This window comes from Nannospalax galili, unplaced genomic scaffold (genome assembly GCF_000622305.1).
Source record: "Nannospalax galili isolate Female #2095 unplaced genomic scaffold, S.galili_v1.0 scaffold854, whole genome shotgun sequence".
Lineage (NCBI taxonomy): Eukaryota > Metazoa > Chordata > Mammalia > Rodentia > Spalacidae > Nannospalax > Nannospalax galili.
The window spans coordinates 448,742-468,954 of NW_008334957.1; the positions used below are offsets into that span (position 1 = coordinate 448,742).

General features: G+C 36.1%; 1 protein-coding gene across 8 annotated transcripts in view; it reads left to right on the forward strand.

The window, feature by feature from the left end:
* Positions 1-20,213, forward strand: part of Gria4 (glutamate ionotropic receptor AMPA type subunit 4) — a 420,313-nt gene that overhangs the window by 386,877 nt on the left and 13,223 nt on the right. For 4 of the 8 annotated variants that reach the window (XM_008829686.3, XM_008829688.3, XM_008829690.3 and 1 more), the window contains exon 15: positions 17,360-17,474. The exons of 3 other annotated variants lie outside the window; for them this stretch is intronic. In XM_008829686.3, coding sequence (XP_008827908.1) covers positions 17,360-17,474 — 115 coding nt within the window. Of the gene's footprint in view, positions 1-3,519; positions 3,559-17,359; positions 17,475-20,213 lie in introns of all 8 variants that reach the window. One more of the 8 variants, XM_008829693.3, reaches the window with a different exon arrangement.

A 20,213-nucleotide genomic window follows, 5' to 3' on the forward strand; every position in this document is an offset into this window, starting at 1 on the left:
ATATAATAATGACAATGTTATATAAGTCAAAGAAACAGTCATTTTTATAATGACCTTGAAAAATGTTTAAATTTGGCTAATATAGACCACTAGAAATTATTGGCCAGCATCTTTTTAAAGTGAAACCCTCACAGTAACAGTGTAATGTTACTCTTTTCAAACCACTTAAATGCATATTTTCTTCTCTCTTACACTGTTGTTTTATTATAGGGGAAGATGCTGTAAATAACACGTTAAGTGACTTGCCCAGACTTCCACAGCTGAGATTAGAACTGAGATCTGACTCTCTCCAGTGCTCTTATGGGAAAAGATTTACAGAAGTATTTTTAATATAAATACAGTTTACTCTGAAAAACAACTACAGTTTTTTAAAAACTCTTCCCTGTTGCACTTTTGACAACATATGTCACGCCATATTGAAAATATCCATATAGAGTCAAATTTGCATAATTTTAAACTTATTTGGAAAACAGGATAAATTCTTATTGAACTGAAAAGATTACACAAAGATAGGTATCAAATACACCGAAGAAGGACTTTACAACATGTAAAGCTGCTGCCCACATATATGTAGAAAATTAATTGGCTTATTATCTCCAAAATCTGACTTGTTCATTCCAATAAAAATAGAAGAGATTTTCACATCTCTTAAAGAGGATGCAGTGGTGGTGAGAATTATTTTTTTCTTCCTAGCTCAGAACTTTTAAGGTTTGCAATTATTCTCTGCACTATGTTTTTTTAAAAAACTAAGACTTCTTTTATGCCTCTTTTAAGTTGTAGATGCACACTAAGACACAAAAACTCAATCCCAGAATCTTCTTAGAAAAAAACTCTGATTTGGGAATTAAACAAATCACTTCTTTCATTCAAGTTTGTTAAAGGCTGAAACAGAAATATGTTTTAAAACCATTTCTTCATGGGCCATGGTGCCACACACCTTTAACCCCAGTACTCAGGAGTCAGAGGCAGGCGGATCTCTGTGAATTCAAGGCCAGCCTGGTCTACAAAGTGAGTTCCAGGCCAGCTGGAGATACAGGGAGACCCTGTTTCAAAAACATCAAAACCACTTCTCCATAAAAAACAAGCAGGGCTACAGATAGACTCAAGACTTACACACTGATATAAATAGACATTTAAAATGATAGGTTGGCTTCAAACTTTTAACAAGGTTTATATGTGATAAAACTCACTGGGATACAAAGAAGGCAGAACATAGAAGCTGAAGAAATGGTTCAGAGGTTAAATGCACTGGCTGCTCTTGCAGAGGACCCAGGCTCCATCCCCAGTACTCACATGGCAGCTAACAACCATCTGTGACTCCAGTTACAGGGGCTCTGACAGCCTCTTCTGACTTCTGCAGACATGTATGACACAGGTACACTTACATACATGCAGACAATATACATATATATATAATAAAATGATAAATGAGATATTTAAACAAAAAAGGCAGGCTAAAAGAAAAAAGGCAAACAGGACATATCAATATTCTTGAGAACCAGTCTTATGTTTTCATATGTAGCAATGATAAAAATTGACCCTTGTCCTCTGGTACCCTATGGTGTTTCGATATAAAATACATGAGATGATCTTTAAAGATAACACAATAGCCCTAGAAGTGTCAGTATATTTAATTTTTCTTTCATTTTTCTCTTCATCTCAAATAGCAATCGCAATACTTCATGGCCACTATAATTTATGCAACCCATTTATAACTGTTTTCATTCTTTGATTCCCAGATTATTTCTAAATATAAAGATTTTGCTTCAAAGCTGTAGCAACCATAGATGAAGCGGGTGTATTATAAAACAAAATTTATTCATTTTTCCATTTTAAGGACAGTTTACAATTTTTGGTTATATTTGTTTCAGAAAAAATACATAAATTCTCCATATATATTAGAATTTATAGTGTTTATTGGGAAAAAGGCTTAGTTGTCAAAGTAGTCATTTTCAGTGTATCTACTGAGGATAAGGGAGAATATAGGAAAAGCATTATGTTGCAACTAGAAGAATTTTAGTAAATCATATTTCTGTCAAAAAACCTTAAAGTGATTCAAGTTCATAGGGTGACTCTAATGCAAACCGGATGGACTGACAGAGAGACAAGGTTTCAGGGTATAACATAGAATCTGCCGTATAGTGTTTTCCCCTGCACAGTTTTATAATAGCTATCAGAGTACTTCTGGCAACATCCTTCATTTTGATGTCTCTGGAATACACTGGGACAAACCAAGGTTCCAACGTGCATCCATTTTCTCACCTGATGTCATTTTACTTGATGAAGATTTTTAATAAGTTACCCAAAGTTAAATAACAATAGCACATGATCTTGTATGGGTTCAGGCTCATTCTTGGTCTCCTCTCTCCTTCATGTCTCACAGAATTCAATCAATTGTCTGGTATTTGATTTTATATGGGAGCCAATCACCCACATCTCTGAAATTATGCCAAAGGGTAACTGTAAACTGACTTGAAGCCCAGTTCAGTAGGCAGTGGCCTTAAGAAAGATAAGGTAATTCAAATTAAAAAAAAAGTCAAAGGCCACATAAATGAAAAATAAATGAAGATTTAATGATAGTTACCACTTAAGAAGCCCATATGTTTGATCGTGTTCGTAGACTTGATTCCAACCCCTCATTGGTGTTGGTGTGTGATCTTCATCAGGACACATAACACTGTAGACACTCATACCCTTTAGCTACCTTGGCAGAGGCACCATGGGGCCATTATTGTTGAATTTGAAAATTTACCCTTCTTTCAATATGTTCTTTTTCTCCAAAGATGCCAGGAATTCCAATAAACCACAGACACATTGACAAAGGGAAAAATTCCATCTGATAAAGCTATTCTGTCTTCAACTTGCATGACCTTTGAACCTAAGCCTTGCTGGTAGTTAGATGGAAGCAAAAGAAAAAAGCTCTCATTTGTGATTCTCAGTTCCTGAATAAATTAAAGAAGTCCATAGTGTCCCTTAATAACTATTTCATATTTTCTCACAATCTTCCCATCTAATGGCCCCTTGAGAATTTCTAATTTTTATGATAATTATTATTTATATTGAATCATATTAAGTACACTTCTGCACAGAATATTGCTCATAGCTGTATCATTTTACTCTCAAAGTAAACATCAGGGATGTGGGCTGAGGATAAAACAGGGCACCTCCTTCTCTGTAGGAAACTCTTGATGTCCCTCACCTATCAATCCTGCTGACCAAAGTTACCCAAGCAATCCCTCACAGGAATTATCCTGCTTTAAGCCAGTCTGAAAATTATCAGAACTCTCTGACAGGACAGACTGAGCAGAAGATGCATTATTTTCCATCTTACATAGCTACTGTTCATTCCCTTTGGCTTAATCCTTAAAATGGGTTCAGTTGGATTCAGTGAAAGCCCCAGCATATCAGACAGTTGGTAGATTCATGTGAGACCTGAGGAAGGGGTTGGCCAGGACTGAACTTGACTGTAATACAAGACCATGTTCTATTATTGTTTAACTTTGGGTATTTCTCCCCTAGGAGGAGGACAGAGGAGAACTAACCAGCTCCAGGACCAAGGTAAGAGGGGAGTTTTCTTTCAAAAGAATGGGTTCCATCCATTTGAAGGAAACCCCTCCCCCACCTATTTGTTAAGCCCTTTTTCTTTATACATTTATATTTTTTAACCCACCAGCCTTAGGAAATCAGCTTGCCACCTGCGCATAGTAGTTATGTGAACATCCACTTACAGATGTTACAAGAGGAAAAAAGAACAACGTTCATACACATCATACCAGTTATATGCTAATACATTTGTTTTCCATCCTCATTAAATATCAGTATCAGTCCTCCATTGAGTTTTAAATTCTTCAGCTGTTAACTTTTCTGTATACAAAATAGTCATAGTTACTACCAATAAAACGTAATGAGTAAGAAGGCACAAAAACATTAAAATTGAAATGTTTCTAATAAAATATACCATTATTAAGTACATTTATAATAAATGATGTTACTGTGAATTTGGTGATATATACTTTTTGAAATATGATCGGTTTAAACTTTAATCCAAAGTAGTGTAGATTTAATAAAAAATGTTTAATGTACACAGCAATCATTAATCACAATGTAATGTGATTGAGACTGTGATTAGAAAAATAAGAAGGGGGAAATGTTATCATACTAGTCCTCAATCCATGTTAAACTTTTAAAACGCAATGCACTGATTATCAGATTGTTAGAATTATTTCTTTTTAAACTGACTTTTGGATACATCATCTTCTTTAGCAAAGAGATGAGGGTTTTGTTGAGTCTCATTTACCATACCAGTTTATTGATTCCTAAGTTTTAAGATGTCAGACATATGGAATCTCTAAGCAATTCTGCACCCCCCCCAAAGTAAATTGTCACAGTATTTTTAGTGAGCTATTTATGTGGTGGAACTTGATGTCTACAAAGACATTAAATATATCATGAACATTTGTTTTGTGCTTTGAATTTTTATGAAACATTTCCTGATAATCTCATTCACAAGTCTTGATTATAACTCTACAATAACATATATTCTAGATATCTTGAAAGATGGAAACATGATTTTTAGTAGAGTGAGAGGTTTTGATTTATATAATTGCATCAATTTATTAGCAATGTTAGAGATAGTCCTTGGGAGTTTCCAAATAGTAGCTTAAGACATACACAACTTCTAACGAAGAAGAAATAATTGAAAGAATTATTTAGTGCTAGTGTTAATAATAGAGTCAAATATAGTTGAAGCCATTTTACAAAATTTAAACATTGTGGGCTGGAGAGATGGCTCAGTAGATAAAGGCATGTTCTACACAAGTCTGGGAACTTGACTTTGATTCCCAAAACCAACAAGGGTAGAAAGAGAGAACCAACTCTGCGGTTGCCTTCTGTCCTTCACACACACGTTGTTGTATTACGGTATGCTTGCCCAAATATATACCACACACACACACACACACACACACACACACACACACACTGGTAAATCACATTAAGCTTGGTCACTTTTTCCAATTTAAATTAAAAATTAATGAGCATTAAAACATATTGGCATTATGAGCCCTGTTGTTGCAAAGATAAGCAGCTCAAGGCTGAAAAAGTCTCAGTGGATAAACTGACTTGCAATCCCAATGGCCTGAACCCACATAAGAAGCCTGGATACATGATCCCCACACTCCTTTGAGGAGATGAGAGTCAGAGGCAGGAGAAGCACCAGAGGGCGATTGTTCAGCTAGCCTTGCGTACAGCAGTGAACAACAGACCCTGTTTCAAACATGGTAGAAGATGAGGACAACTACCCTAGGTTGTCCAGTAATCTCTGTACTCTGTACCATTGTCCTAGTTTGCCTCTCCATTGCTGTGACCAAACACTCTGACCAATACCAACTTGGGGAAGAAAGGATTTATTTACCTTACATATCCTGGGTCACAGTTCATCAGGGAGCCCAAGGTAGGAACTCAGGGCAGGAACCTGGAGGCAGGAGCTGGAACACAGGCCAGGGAGGAATGCTGCTTATAAGTCAACTCTCCTGGCTCCTGCTCAGCCTGCTTTCTTATGCAACACAAGCCCACCTGCCCAGTGGTGGCACCACCCAGAGTAAGCTGGGCGCTCCCACATCACACAACAATCAAGAAGATGTCCTCCAGACTTGGCCACAGGCCAGTTCAATGGAGGCAATGCCCCAATTGAGGCTCCCTCAATCCAGGTGTGTCAAGTTGGCACTAAAGTTGTCCAGCACAGCTATGAAACATGCATACCTATATTCACTCACATGAACACATAAACACACCTACATCATTTACACACAAAAAAAATTCTTAATCAAAAAAGATAAGCACTTTGTTATCTTCATTTAGAAAGATGTCAACTCAATATGTTAAGATTTGTAGAATAGACTTAGACTTCTTAGGCTATATCTGTTACCAGAAATAAAAAGATACATGTTCTCCTTATCATGAGCCCACTATACAGCCATGAACATTAAGTGGGAAGTTCAAACAATTTCCTTTCTTTCGCATATTGTCCTTTTTCTGATTTTGCTGCTCTCCCACCTAACCAAAAGTCAGGAACAAATGATAAGTAGGAATATTAAAGTATAGTAAAACAGATTTTAAGTTCTAAGACTAGTATAAAAAATACTTGCCCATTGATAAGGAACAATCATCTTAATGAGAGAGGAAACAGATACAGTAAGGTGCCATAAGACACAGTCACTACCCTCCAAGCAGGTAAAATCATATGCACAGATTCCCTTGCAAAGTAATCTATCTATGACTCAGACATGACTGCTCCATGTAATAGACATTCCCCTTTAGAGAATCCAGAATATCTAACAAAATCTTCATAAAGAGGTTCAGGCAGATGAGTAATAAATATTAGTTGATTGTATAAGTCAGTGAGTGATTACTGGTAAATAAAACATTTAAAAAAGGAAAAAAGAAAAGAAATTCTTTATGGCTTATTGAATTTGGAGTCAGTTCTAAACAAAATACCATTGGAACTATCAGGAAACTACCCTGGCTGGAGACAGAGAGAATTAATGTATTGAAAAGCTTAGATATCATTGTGGAGTTGATCAGATTCTAATTCCACTTTTGTCATTAACTAACCATATGACTTTAGGCCTCACATTCCTCATTTGTATGGTAGAGATTCAGTCCTATCACATGATAACAAAATTATAATTTAGAAACACACATAAGCCTTGAATTTCAGAACAGTTAGAATAGCATCTTGGGATCAATCAGAGGTCACTGAAGGTATTTGTCAATGTGCTATAGACTTGTAGAGAATCAAGTTTATTCTGGCTCTGGGTACAAGAGGATGGAGAGCAGCCAGTGAACCTAGTACTGGGTGATAAGGGCTTTGACTGAATGATGCCATCATCATAGAAATGCAGCTACAGATTTGGAAGGCCTGTTTCAGAATAACACTGCTTAAAGTTAATAAATTGACTGTAGGAAAGGAGGGGAAGTGAAAATCCAGATATTAGATTGAGTCTTCGTAGTTGGGCCTTATTGTTTTTTTATTAGTTTTTATCATGCTATTCCTTCTGGGTAAAAATCTCCTAATTAGTATATGGATTAGAAAATATTCTTATGGTGATGTTCTTAGGGATCCAAAAATTTGGAAATTAAATAACTAAGAACATTGTATATAGTCCAATATGCATTTTACTTTAACCCTGGGAGAAAAATCAGTGTTACCCTATAGTTAAATCATCACCATTAGATTATTAGAATCACTTGTCTAAGAAAATTCTTCCTTCTTATGCATTTAGGAAGTATGAGTTGAGTTGGCAAAACCACCTGCCCTTCAGGTCTTAAGTGAACCCAAGGAGTCAGCAAGATTGGAAGATGTCGACTTACTAGTGCAGGGTTGATACATGTCAAATGGCTTCCAGAACTTAATCAGGGAAAACCCTTACCAACTCTGGCAAACTTCTCAGGAAAAAGAAAAGTTACTCAGAGAGTCATAGGTAGGATGAAAAGGGTGTAACTACACAGGAAAGGGCTTCTCCTGGAGCAGAGAGAGTCAAGGTACTTGTGAAAGAGCACTGGATCAGAAGGCAGATGACCTGAGTCCAGCTGGGCTTTGATGGACAAGTCACCTAACTTTTATTAGGCACCAGTGTAAAATGAGGTTACAGATAACCATTGTTAATCCACACATTAACTCAAAAAATTCTAAAGATTCTACGTCTTTAAAGCAATTGATAGAAGTTTTTAGGAAGCATGCAAGAGTATAAAAAGAAAACACGGATTGTAGTTCATGGAATCATTTAGAATTCTGGAAATCATATCAAGGAGAGTAAGGGGCAATGTCTAGAAAATGAAGGGACCCAAAGTCTGGAACAGGGGCAGAGTCCACACAGCTCACTGTGGTCCTAGAAAGGCATCATCCTGAACAGCACAGCGTTGCAGAACCGCTCACATGAAGTTACCAACAGCAACCAGTTCTCAGGTTTCTGACACTGCACTTTAGTAGTGACCACACGTAAAAAATAAATTCTATTCATAGAAAATATGAAGAGTTTTGCATGCTAGCTACCTATGGTTTCAGACCTTCTTTTCATAGCATTTGAACTTAGAGAGTAATACAAGGAGGTAGCCAGGAAGGGACTCCATAGACTCATAGACTCTCAAAGTAGACACACTAATAAAATGAAATTTACAGTATTTAAGATGGATTCATTGATATTCTCTCAGCTTATCTAACTATAACTAAGAGTATCTTTCAATAATTTTTAATTTTTTAATGCATGTAGTGCAGTTATTTTAAAAGTCCCTCCCATCATATGTTTGTAGAATGGTAAGATTGACATAGCACCCTGGAAATTACTTACAGAAAAATGACAGGCTCCAAACTTATCTACTGAAATTGTGCATCCAGCATGCCATCAATTTCTTTTTATTTAACTCACTTCTAATATGCATACATAAGAGAAGTCACAAACTAATTTTAAAATAATCATTCTTAGCGTCTACTACAGATACTTGAGTCCATATGCACTATTTACCATCTTCCAAAATCTGAGGACCAACTGAAATCATGTGCCAGTTAATTTTTGCTTCTTCATGCATTTTTATTGAGAAAATGCTCAGCTTTCATCAAATCCTAAAAAAGACCCGTGACCAAAAGTTGGTTAAAGATTATACTCTGTGATCTAAAATTGACAACATGAAACTAAACTGCATGAAATACTGGTAAAGATTACCCTTTAAAATAGTCAACATTAAAATGTAATTAAGGGACTGGAGAGATGGCTCAGCAGTTAAGAACAATGACTGCTCTTGCAGAGGACCCAGGTTCAATTCCCAGTACCCATATGGTGGCTACGAACCATCCTTAACTCCAGTTCCAGGGAAATCCGAAGCCCTCTTCTGACCTCCACAGCATTGCACAACATGGGTGCACCCACATACATGCAGATAATACACTCACACACAGAAAATAAAAATAATAAATAAAATATTTTTTAAATGTAATTAAAGGCTGAGGAGATGGCTCAGTGAGTAAGAGTTCTTGCTGTTCAAGCATAAAGACCTGAGTTCAAATCCTCAGAATCCATCCAAAAAAAAAAAAGAGAGAGATGGGGCTTTGTCACCTGTAATCCTAGTACTGTTGGGAGTCAGAGACTAGAAGATCACTGGGGCTTGCTAGCCACAAGTCTAGATCCAGATTCAGTAAGAGACTCTGGGGAGCAATAGAGAAAGACACACCACAGCACCAGGCATCCGTATCTGCACACAGCTACATATGCATACAACACACATACATAATTAAAATTTTCATGTGCCACTATCCATAGCTAATGCTGACTAGATTCCTGGCAGACAACATCAAAATGATCATAATGAGCATTAAAGAATAATCTTCTTGGACTCAATTTTCAAACAAAAATTAGCCATACAAATGCCAATGAACAAATAGCATAAAGACAACTAGAGGAAGTTAGTTCAGTGTCTATTTCATTTGTTCATCTCTCCTTGACTCAGAGTATGAAATGTGAAGGTCAACATACAAACTTAATTACACAAAGTCTACTCTGTATCACCTAAAACCTGAAGCAAAGACACTAAATCCTTCCTTATCAAAATGGCTTTCCAATCCTCACTATAAATTGTGCTGAATTTGAATTGTCTTTCCACTTAAAATACTGTGCACACCTTGCCTTCACATAAGCAAACTAGAGTGAAAACTTAGTACCTACTCTTTAAAAATTTGCATATATATGTAGAGCAATTTAGCTCGAATTCTGCCTTTGGAAATGAGTGCACAAATCCAGTGAAGCACAAGTGCCCTGCGCTTGTCTACGGAAAGAAATAATTTGGGAAGAAAAGTAATAGCAGAGCTACAAGTTAAATTGAAAATTTAGTGGAGCATTGATAATGCTTGGACTGGTTACTCTTCCTAAATAGCTGATAAAGGTTAGAACTGTGAACACACATGCCTTTGCTTAAAATCAGACACATTTAGCCCTTGACAGTCTACTGGTTTTAATTTGATTTTTTTTTAATTTTCATAATAGATAACTATTTTTCTCAGTCGGTTCTTAATTGGCTTGATACACAGCTTGGGGGGTGTTGTCATAAACTCAGCTTTTCTTCCAACTTGCTCTATCCACCTTTGGTTGGGGGTGGCAGGGGTGGGGGAGAGTAGAGGCCATCATTAATTATTTACAAAGGCGAATTAAATCCCATTTGATTTGTTTGTTTTCTCTTGTTTTACTGTTATGTAGAATAGGCTTCCAGACATGTAATTTTTCTAATCAGTCAATAACAAAATGAATAATCTAGTTTTTTTGTTCATTTTTCATATATATATATAAATCATATCGCGAATATATTATATATATATTTTGTATAATGTAGTTTACGCCAAATGAATTTTCCAACCTGGAATTCAAGTTTGATTTTAAGAAACTGATATAGTCAACATGCAGTATAATGAAAAATAAAAGTGAATTGCAATTGTTAAAATTCCTACAAAATATTTTTCTAAAGCTCTTTAGTATTTGTTTGGGGGAAAAAAACGCTATAAAATGTCCATTTTTATCTAAAAACAAAGCAAAATACTTATTTTTTTAATGGCCCCTTAGCAGGACTTCAACCTATTCCCTATCACTTCACTAAATCCAGCCAGAGCGAAAAGTCAAGCCCTGTCTATGTGAATTGGTATAAAACAGCAAGTCTCTCTCAGACCACTGACACCTCCATTAACCACCAGCTGATCCTACCTGATGGCTTTGGTCTGGTTATTCTTGCCATATTCTTACTTTACTTCTTGACCTGGTTCCCCTCACAGAACCTTTGTAAATACCAAGTGCAGCAGCTGACCTCCAGAAACAAATTCAAGTGCAAAAAAGGCAGCCACATGCTCCAGGCAGTGGAGAATACTTTCCTGTGCACCTTAGAAGTGGCTCTGACATTCTGCTTCTTTCTCAAATTGGATTTGATGCAAACTAGACTAGAAAGCTTGGCTTGAACGAAACAATTCTTTGTCTCTTCTGGCTTCAGTTCTGTTGCCAGATAAAATGCCCTGACAAAAAAAAGCAGTTCAGGAGAGAAAGGCATGATTGTGACTCAGTCCCAGGTTACAGTCCATCCTAGCAGGGGAGTGAAGCTGGCAGGAGCTTAAAATAGCTGTTGACATCATATCCACAGCCAAGGGCAGAGAGAGAATGAAAGCACGCACACTTAGTGCCCAGCTAGCTTTCTCTACTCTTACACAGTCCCAAGCCCCAAATCTGAGCAAGGCACCATGGCACCACCCAATTTCAGGCTAGGTCTTCCAATATCAGCTAAAAAAATCATTTAAAACAATCAGGACAGTCTCCTCCAGACACATCGACGGGCCAACTGACAGTTCCTCATTAAGGCTCTCTTCCCAGGTGAGTCTAGATTGTGTCAAATTGACAATTAAATTAACCATCACAGAGTCCCAGCATGAGATAATTTAGAGGAGTCTGTTTGTTTTTTACTGTTGAATCCCATTGCCAAGAATTTCAAGTGAAAAAGGAAACATAAAGGGCATGATGCAACTAAAACCACACAAAATCCTTCTACCTAGAGACAGTAATTTGTTCTATTTTCATCCAATATTTTTGTTATCATTAAAAATTTGTATAGCTGGGACTGGAAAGATGGCTGAGCAGTTAAGAGCACTGTTGTTCTTGCAGAGGACCTGGGTTCGGTTCCCAGCATCCACATGGTGGCTAACAACCATCCATAACTCCAGTCCCAGGGGATCTGACCCCTTCTGACCTCTGTGGCATTGCACAACACAGGTGCACTTACACACATGCAGGGAATATACTTACACACATAAAATAAAAATAAATAAAATACTATTTTAAAATTTTTGTATAGTTTATTGTCAAACCGTGATCACAAACACACAAATCCATTTTTTCTACTTAGGAATAGTCCAGAAGCCATTTTTCCTTATTAATTTCAAATGGTTGTAAAACATGATCATATGGATTATTAATGCTTTCATATTAACAGTTCAGGAAGTTTGTAGACTGTAGCTATAATAATCTAGAAAAAATGACAGAGTGGGGTTAGATCTAAACATCTGTATTTATATATTATAAATAGTTCTGATATTTAAATCATGCTTCTGTCCAGTGGTATGGTCTGAAACTAACTTAATTCTCTTTTTATTTGAGATGGGTAGATTGTCTTCTATATTTTGATATATAAATACATTATGAGATTTGTAACATCTTTTTCTATTTTTATTGAATTTTGTAAAATTTTTATTGAGCTGTTGTAATTTTACACAACAGTTTTTAATCAAATTTAGATCCCCTCCCTTATCCATGCCTCCCACCCCCCTTACTAAACCTCATGTATTCCACCATACACGTTCAGTCCCACACAGTCAAGCATTTGTACCCAGATGTCCTTCAGTATAAATTCGTCAACCGGAGTCTAGACAGCCCATCTACAGAGCATATGTAAGGCACACTCTGCCTTACCCAGTAGCAATCTGTTTCCAAGTTCTCAGTCGTTTTTGAATTTCATTCAATATAGTTTTACTGTATTTAGATCCCCCATCTCCCCTCCCCATACTACCCCCGATTTCATGTACTCTATTACATATAGATACACATACATATATATGTATATACATATATATATATATATTTGACACTGATTTGTTATAAAGTATCTTGGTAACATCTCTGACTTGTCTTTTAAGATTGACTCCTCAAAATTATAGAATCAAGGTTAAGAATCATCTTAAAGCTCTTGTTATAAAAGCAATTTGTTTCCTTTCTAGCGTTTAACTCTATCCTAGTAAATCTTTGGCTGTATTAAGCATCATCTTTAGTTTTATCTTTCAGTTAGAATGAATAAAAAATGAACTTAGAGTGCTTTAGTTCACAAGTTTAGTTCCAAGTAACACTGAATTAGCTTTATATGACTTACGTTTCCTCTATAAATTGTCTAAAATTACCCTTGCTTACAGTATCTTTGCTGATTCCAAGGAAATTTTCTTACTTTCATATAATTTCTTATTTTTTTAAACTTAATTTTTTATTTTTTATGTTTTGAAAAAATATGTTAGAATTTGTTGGAGTCTGTAAAAACAATTCCCAGCCTCATTCAAGTTAAATATTTTAGACATTGTAACACCTGATATTTAAATTTCATAGTCCTGTAGTATAAAGAACTCTCCAGTAAAGACAACAGAGGCTTAAAACTGAGAGAACCTTTTCTATCTGTGTTCATATTGAAGAGAACCTTCCTTATCAGGATAAAACAGTAGCACCACCTCAGGAGCAAAGAGAAATGGTGTCAGGTGCACACACTGTGGCAACCTAGCCAATACTGTAATGTTTGTTCTAGTAAGTGAAATAGAACTAAATTCTTTTTAGTCACAGTAAATAAATTATTGCAAATTACTCTACAATCCATCTATGCCCCCCAATTTTCCATGGATAGGCATTGACTAAATCTAAGGAATTGTATCATCAATCCTTTACAATAAATGTTTTTGTATTTTTTATTTTAAAATCACATTGTTTGGGGCTGGAAAAATTGTTCAGTGGGTAAAAGCACTTACAGAACAATGGTAGGGACATAAATTCATATTCCAAAACCCATATTTTTTAAAGTCTGGGTATGGCTGTGCATACCTGTTAATCCTAGCATTATGAGGGAGAGGAGAGTGGAATTGTGAGGGTTTGCTGACCACCAAGGCTAGCTCCAGGTTCAAAGGAGTAAGGCAGAGATAAACTTACATCCTCTTCTCCCCACCACCTGCACACACCAGGGAACACACTCATACACATACAACATGCACAGAGAGAGAGAGAGAGAGAGAGAGAGAGAGAGAGAGGGGGGTGGGGGGAAACTTCCAGATTTAAACTGTGTAAGTTTGCCCCATTTACTTAGGGAGACATGTTACCAGCTGTACACATTAATATCTCACCAGCATGGAAGATGACTGGTTTAGAAATGAGTATAAGCAGATGTAGGCAGCAAACACAAGAGCACGCACGTTCAAATCTACAGAAGCTGATAAGAATCTGTTTATGGAGACACAGAAGGAAAGGCAAATGTCTCAGTCAGAATAAATGTGCCTTTCACAAGTTTACTTTATATTAGCCTATCAAAGTCAGTAAGTGCAAAAAGCTTCCATCTCTAAGTCCCTGTTCTAACTTCCATTTTATGTGACATTTTAAGTATGTTCTTAACAAAAATGAGTCCCAAATCAGAGCAATTAGGGGAATTTTCATGATTTCAAATTTGACTGAAGGACATGTCAGGAATAAAACCCCTTGGAAGTTTTACAGAGGTCCTGGGATTTAGCCAGGTAGGCATTTTCATCCTGGAACAAAGTCAAGATCCCCATGGATCTTGTAGGAAAGGTAACGGAGAGTTATTCTCACATAGACTTCCCATGAGGCATAAAATGCAAGGCAAATAAGTGAATTCCCTGGGTCCTATTTTGGTCTGTTAAATCTATTGTCTACATATCTGGGTTCTCTGATGCAGCTTATACATCCAGCAAGAATGTGGCCACACATTGTTTCCCCTTCCCTGTCCACTTTTAAAAGGAAAGCAGTTCATTCCAATTGGCTTTATTCTGTAAAATGTTACATTTAATACAATGAAAGAGTAATTAATGTAACAGATAGCCCACAATAATTTTCTTCTCTGTCTGTTCTGCCTGGCAGCCACCACAGCTTTCTTGATGCTTAATTAGGCAAGAGAATCTTTTACAACCCAGGTTTCTGATATTGATTTTTAAGTCAATGTCTGAAATGTATGAATGAGTTGCCAAAACAGCAATAAAATAGGCTGCAGCAAGGATCTGCTTTCTGTGTACCTGGCTTACCTGACTCCTTATACCTTCCTTAGCATTGTTTCTACTCTTCCTTAAGGGCTGCTTTATCACTACGGCTGAATAGAAAACACTTTTTAGCCTGGTCTACTCAAATGAGTAAAAGAATGTTACATATTTTTAAATCATTTGATTATTCTTAATATTATGTGAAAATAATTTATTCCATAAGATAGAACAGATTCAAAAAGATCCTTGTATATGTGGTGTATGTTGTGGTTTAAATAGCACTCCAAAAAAGTTTTTAGACAGCATCAATCTATTACATAAAGAAATTACACCTTCTGTCAGGTACTTAAAGAAAATAGTATGTACTTCTAACATGCAAAAACACCTTGAAGTGCTATGTACAGTCTCCAAAATTTAATTACACGTGCCTTCTACATTGTATTATTAAAGAAAAGTAGCCTTTTCAATGATGGTTTTAGGTGGACTTTATTGAGGGACCACATGTTAATAAAAGGAAAGACTGGATTAATTGTGAGCTGGGCAGCAGGTGGTCAAGTATACACTGTTAATCAAATATAGACATATACATACATGTGTGGATAGCAGTGTGAAACTAAACTGTTTTTACATGGCCTATTTGATGGTATTAGAAAGATAATATGCTAGAATAATTTTTCAGAAAGCTTGATACAATTTTCTCAACATACAGATTTATTTTCCTTATTCATTCCTTTTTTTTGCTTTTTTTTTCTATTGTGCTGTCAAACTGTCTTTGGATATGGCTAATAACCCTGTTAAATAACCCTCTCATGAAATGGTTTTACTGGTAATCAAAGGAATGGTTTAAACCAACATATAAATGATTGGGAGACTACTTCATTTTAAAAACAAAAGCTAATATGTATGAATGTTTATAGAGAAACTGAAGTGAATTAGAGGAGTAATTCTTAAAATAGAAGGCCTTAATGTTTGTAACTCATTGAAATACAACTTTATTGAGGGGGGGTTGAGACACAAAACAAATTTAAATGATTTCTTCTTCTCAACAGGATTTTAAAAATTGACATCCCTTGCTTCACTGAATATTTATTGGTGCATACCTGCATTTTAAGTTGATTCTGTTGGTAATAAAAGTGACCACCTGATGTTCAATTTAGAAAACATGTTAATAATTTAGACTAATGTATCACTTGCTTATGAATGTGGGAACAGCTAATTATTTAATTAGCAGTTAAAAAGTGGTAGTCTAACCCCTGAATCCATGTGTGGTTTACTCTGGGCAAGTGTCTACTCTCAGAGTGCTTCATCCCACTAGAAGTAGAAAAGCAAATCATTCACCCGAAATACCATGAATTCATTTTAAGAGAATAGACACATTAACAGACTGTTTAGTGGTAAAATAGCTAACACTTCTTATTAATCAGCCAAATGGCATTTTATTTATAAATCATGCTAGATAGATATGGTTGCTTTATCTGACCCGTAATTCATTTAGCTTTCAGTAGCCCCAGACTCCAGCTTCTCAAACAGTACAGCACAGACTGTACCCAAATTTCCTCAGTGGATTAAGCCACTCCTAAGGTTTAACACAATTATCACTAAATACTGTGAATTCCTCTTGAAGGAATTAATGGGTCACTTTTAAAGTACTTTGAAAGCAGAAAGGAGACCAGTGCATGGAAGGCAAAAGCCCATGACCATGACGCTGTTTTTAGATACTCTTGAAAATGCTACCCCTGATTGCTCTGCAAAAATAAACTAAAGGTGGAGAAAATCTCACTTAGATTTGTTTTGGGCAACCACAATGTTACATGCAGTGTGATGTCCTGAGGTTTAACTGTTTAAACAGTCAAATTGGATTTGTGATCCCGATTTCTAAATAGCATCCAATGTCTTTAAAAACAAACAAAATTGTACATGAGAACATCCCTAAGAGCTACAACTGTCTCATGACTAGCCTATGCTTTTGCCCATGAAACTAAAAGAATCTGGAAATCTTAAGATTCTGAGAGCAATTCAAGTCAATGAACCAATCTAGCGCCCACAAATAATAAATGGAATAATAACTAAGCTACACTCTCTGATCAGGAACTCAGTACATAGGACACAGAATCAGTGGCTGGTTTGGTGGTTTGTTTTTGCCATTTTATTTTCCTTCAGGGAATTAATTTTTATTTCAGTCTCTTTTGGGTCATTGACAGTCTTGGAAGCAAGAGCTCAAGGGACAATTCTTTCACCATTGGTAATAAATTGTAGTCTATTATGGCTTTGCAAAAATACAATTAATGCAATTGTATGATGATAAGATCAGTTAGTCACCAATAAGCAAACTGAGCAATTGAACAACACCGAGAACTGCATGTTGAATGTGTTTGAATGAGATGCAGTTGCCTTCTGTTTGGCCTGTGGTGGAAGGAGCTGCCGGAGAGCAAAATGAGAGGTTTATTTAGCATCTGGGAGAAGCTTATAAAAGAGCTTAAGTCCTAGTTCCTTCTAACATCTTAACAGCTGTGCAGTTTCTTACAAAATATGTTTTATCGTTTCAAGAAATGCTGTTAACCTCGCAGTTTTAAAACTGAATGAACAAGGCCTCTTGGACAAATTGAAAAACAAATGGTGGTACGACAAAGGAGAATGTGGCAGCGGGGCAGGTGACTCCAAGGTCAGCCTCAGTGTCACCAAGAGCGGGTAAACAGTATGTCACGTAATAAGTGCATCTGCTGGGAGACTTCTGATCTACCTACCTGTAAATGCTGGAGTGTCAGTCAAGCCTTTTACAAACTCAAGTATGCAATTACTGTCAAAGCAAAAATATTTGCAACTGCTATTGATTTGGTGATATGCTCACAAACCTGTTGACAACTGATCTGGAAAAACTCTGGTTTTAAGAGGATATGCTCCTATAAAGCTTGGTTTTAGAAAGGAAGAAGTTTCTGAAAGATTGATGTAGTGAAGAGAGGAGAGAACAGAAAAGTTCAAACAGACCTGTTTTCTGCATTAATGATTGGCCAGAACTGCTGCTACCACATATTTCTAGGTAACAGCAATAACCTGACTCCACCTTGACCTGTCTAGACTTCCTACAAGAAAGTTTTCTCCATGTCGAATTCCAAGTACAGAGAAAAAAACAACTCAAACATAGTTGGGTGATTTACATAATCTCTTACTTTCTGTTAATGGATGAATTAGAAAATACTCAGGCTCTAAAAATGATGCTAACTCATCTTTGACTTTATCTCACAAATGTCATAATTCCTGCCTCATCATAGTTGTGTCCTTGGGCCTGTTAGCAAAATACTATGTTCCAAAGGCCAAAAATGCTGAAAGTATTTGGGAATTAAATAATAATAATAATAATAATAATAATAATAAGATGGGGGTACACATCTTTAATCCCCTCACTCAGGAGGCAGAGGCAGAGGCAGGCAGATCCTTGTGAGTTCCAGGCTAGTCAGAGATATGTATTAAGACCCTGTCTCAAGAACAAATAAATAAATAATAAATAAGTAAATTTAAATTAATGAAATGAAAAAGTGTATAGTTAGCAAATATTCTAACCAGTCACCCTGAATATTTCATGTGTCAATGCTTTAGACTTATAGAAAACAATCCCTAGATGAGAAAATTCTGAATGAGCAACTACCATCAACTGGTAAATAACAAAGAAGAAAATTTTAAATTATGCATGCAAAAGTATAGTTTTTGCTAATCTAGAAAAATGACACCACCCCCAAGGAAAAGAAATCTGTTTTTCTTCAAGCTCCTGACTGGCTTGTAAATTTTCTTACTTGCCCACCTAAATTGCAGTCAGATTCTGTGTTTTCAAGGGATGCTTGTCCATATATCTGTCATTAACTTCTCCCAATCTCAATCTGAAAAGTCTTTCAAACTTTGTTCACTAATATAAGGTTTTCCTGCTGAATAACCTGTCCTACTGTAGAAAGAGAAGGCAAAATTTTGCCTAGATTCTAAGCACCATCTGTCTTAATCTACTTTATGTTGCTACAACAAAAATAGCTGATGCTAAGTAATTGGTAAAGAAGCCAGAGTCCAAACAGCATGGGTGAGGACTTCTTGAATACTTCATAATAGCAGATAACATCATGTGGCAGAGGAGATGAGATGGTCAAAAGAGAAAGGCATGGGGGCTGCGGGGGAGGGGCGAGAGATCAGGTGGTTAAGAGAGGAATCCAGAGCCATAGGAAGCCAGGTTTCTTCTGCTAATAACAGGCTGCTCTTGTGAGTACCAATCCAATCCCTCAGCATCTAGTCTAGTGTTGAGAAAACTTTCAGAGTCTCTCAATAAAAACATAAAGCCATTCATAGATTCAGATTCTTTTGACCCCAAAGACTTCTCCCTAAAGTCCCATCAGCTCAGTACTGTCACACTGAAGGATTAAGTCTCAAATATGAGGTATTTTTTGGGGGGAATGTACCACATTTACACCATAGCATCATCTTAAGTGGCAATAAATAAATTAATTTTTATATGGGTCCCTACTTGCCTAGAATGTTCTAATGGTTTCCATAAATATATAAAGAAATACCTGCATATATGGAAACAAAAAAAATCAAGTTCATACTAATACTATAGTATTTCCATGTAAAAATTAGAAATATCATAAAAATGAGCTATCATAGCACCCCCCCCAACAATTTAAATGTTTACTCTATTCAACCAGAAAATTTTTGTTTAAAGATTTTTAATCACAAATTTACAAAAAGTATAGCAATACCTTATGGATAAATGTTTCTACAAATATAAAAATCAGTTCTATTTTCAGGTACATGAAATATTTTTCCAGAAAAAAATAAGTTCAATAGAATGATACCTATATTGGGAAAAAATCTACACAGAAATATCACTGTGACTTGTTTAAATGATGGATTCAACAACCACCAGCTATGTGTGGTAGCACACGCCTTTAATCCCATTATTTGGGAGGCAGAGGCAGGTGGATCTCTGTGAGTTCAAAGCCAGCCTGGTCTACACAGTGAGTTGCGGGCCAGCCAGGAACAACTCTGTTAGAATTAGCAGGCCATGCTCAATACACTGCTTGGTACATCACAAACCTGAGTAACCACTTCTAGTCTGAAAGAATAAGTGTGTGTCTAACTTTATCATTCCTTATTTTTCCTTTCAGTCAGTAGTATCACAGTTTTCCCAAAGGTGAACTAGAAAATAATATTCTAAAATGTTATTTCAAATATTGACAAGTAGTTTTCCAAAGTGTTATAAAAGTTTAATATGAAATGTCCACTTAAAATGAAATTGCAGCGTGTTCTATTGATCTCAGAAATTTAGTTTTCATACTAAAAAAAAAAAACTCAGTAAATATTTTATCCATACATATATATTCTATTTTCAGTTACATGTAATATTAGCTATAGAAATACTATC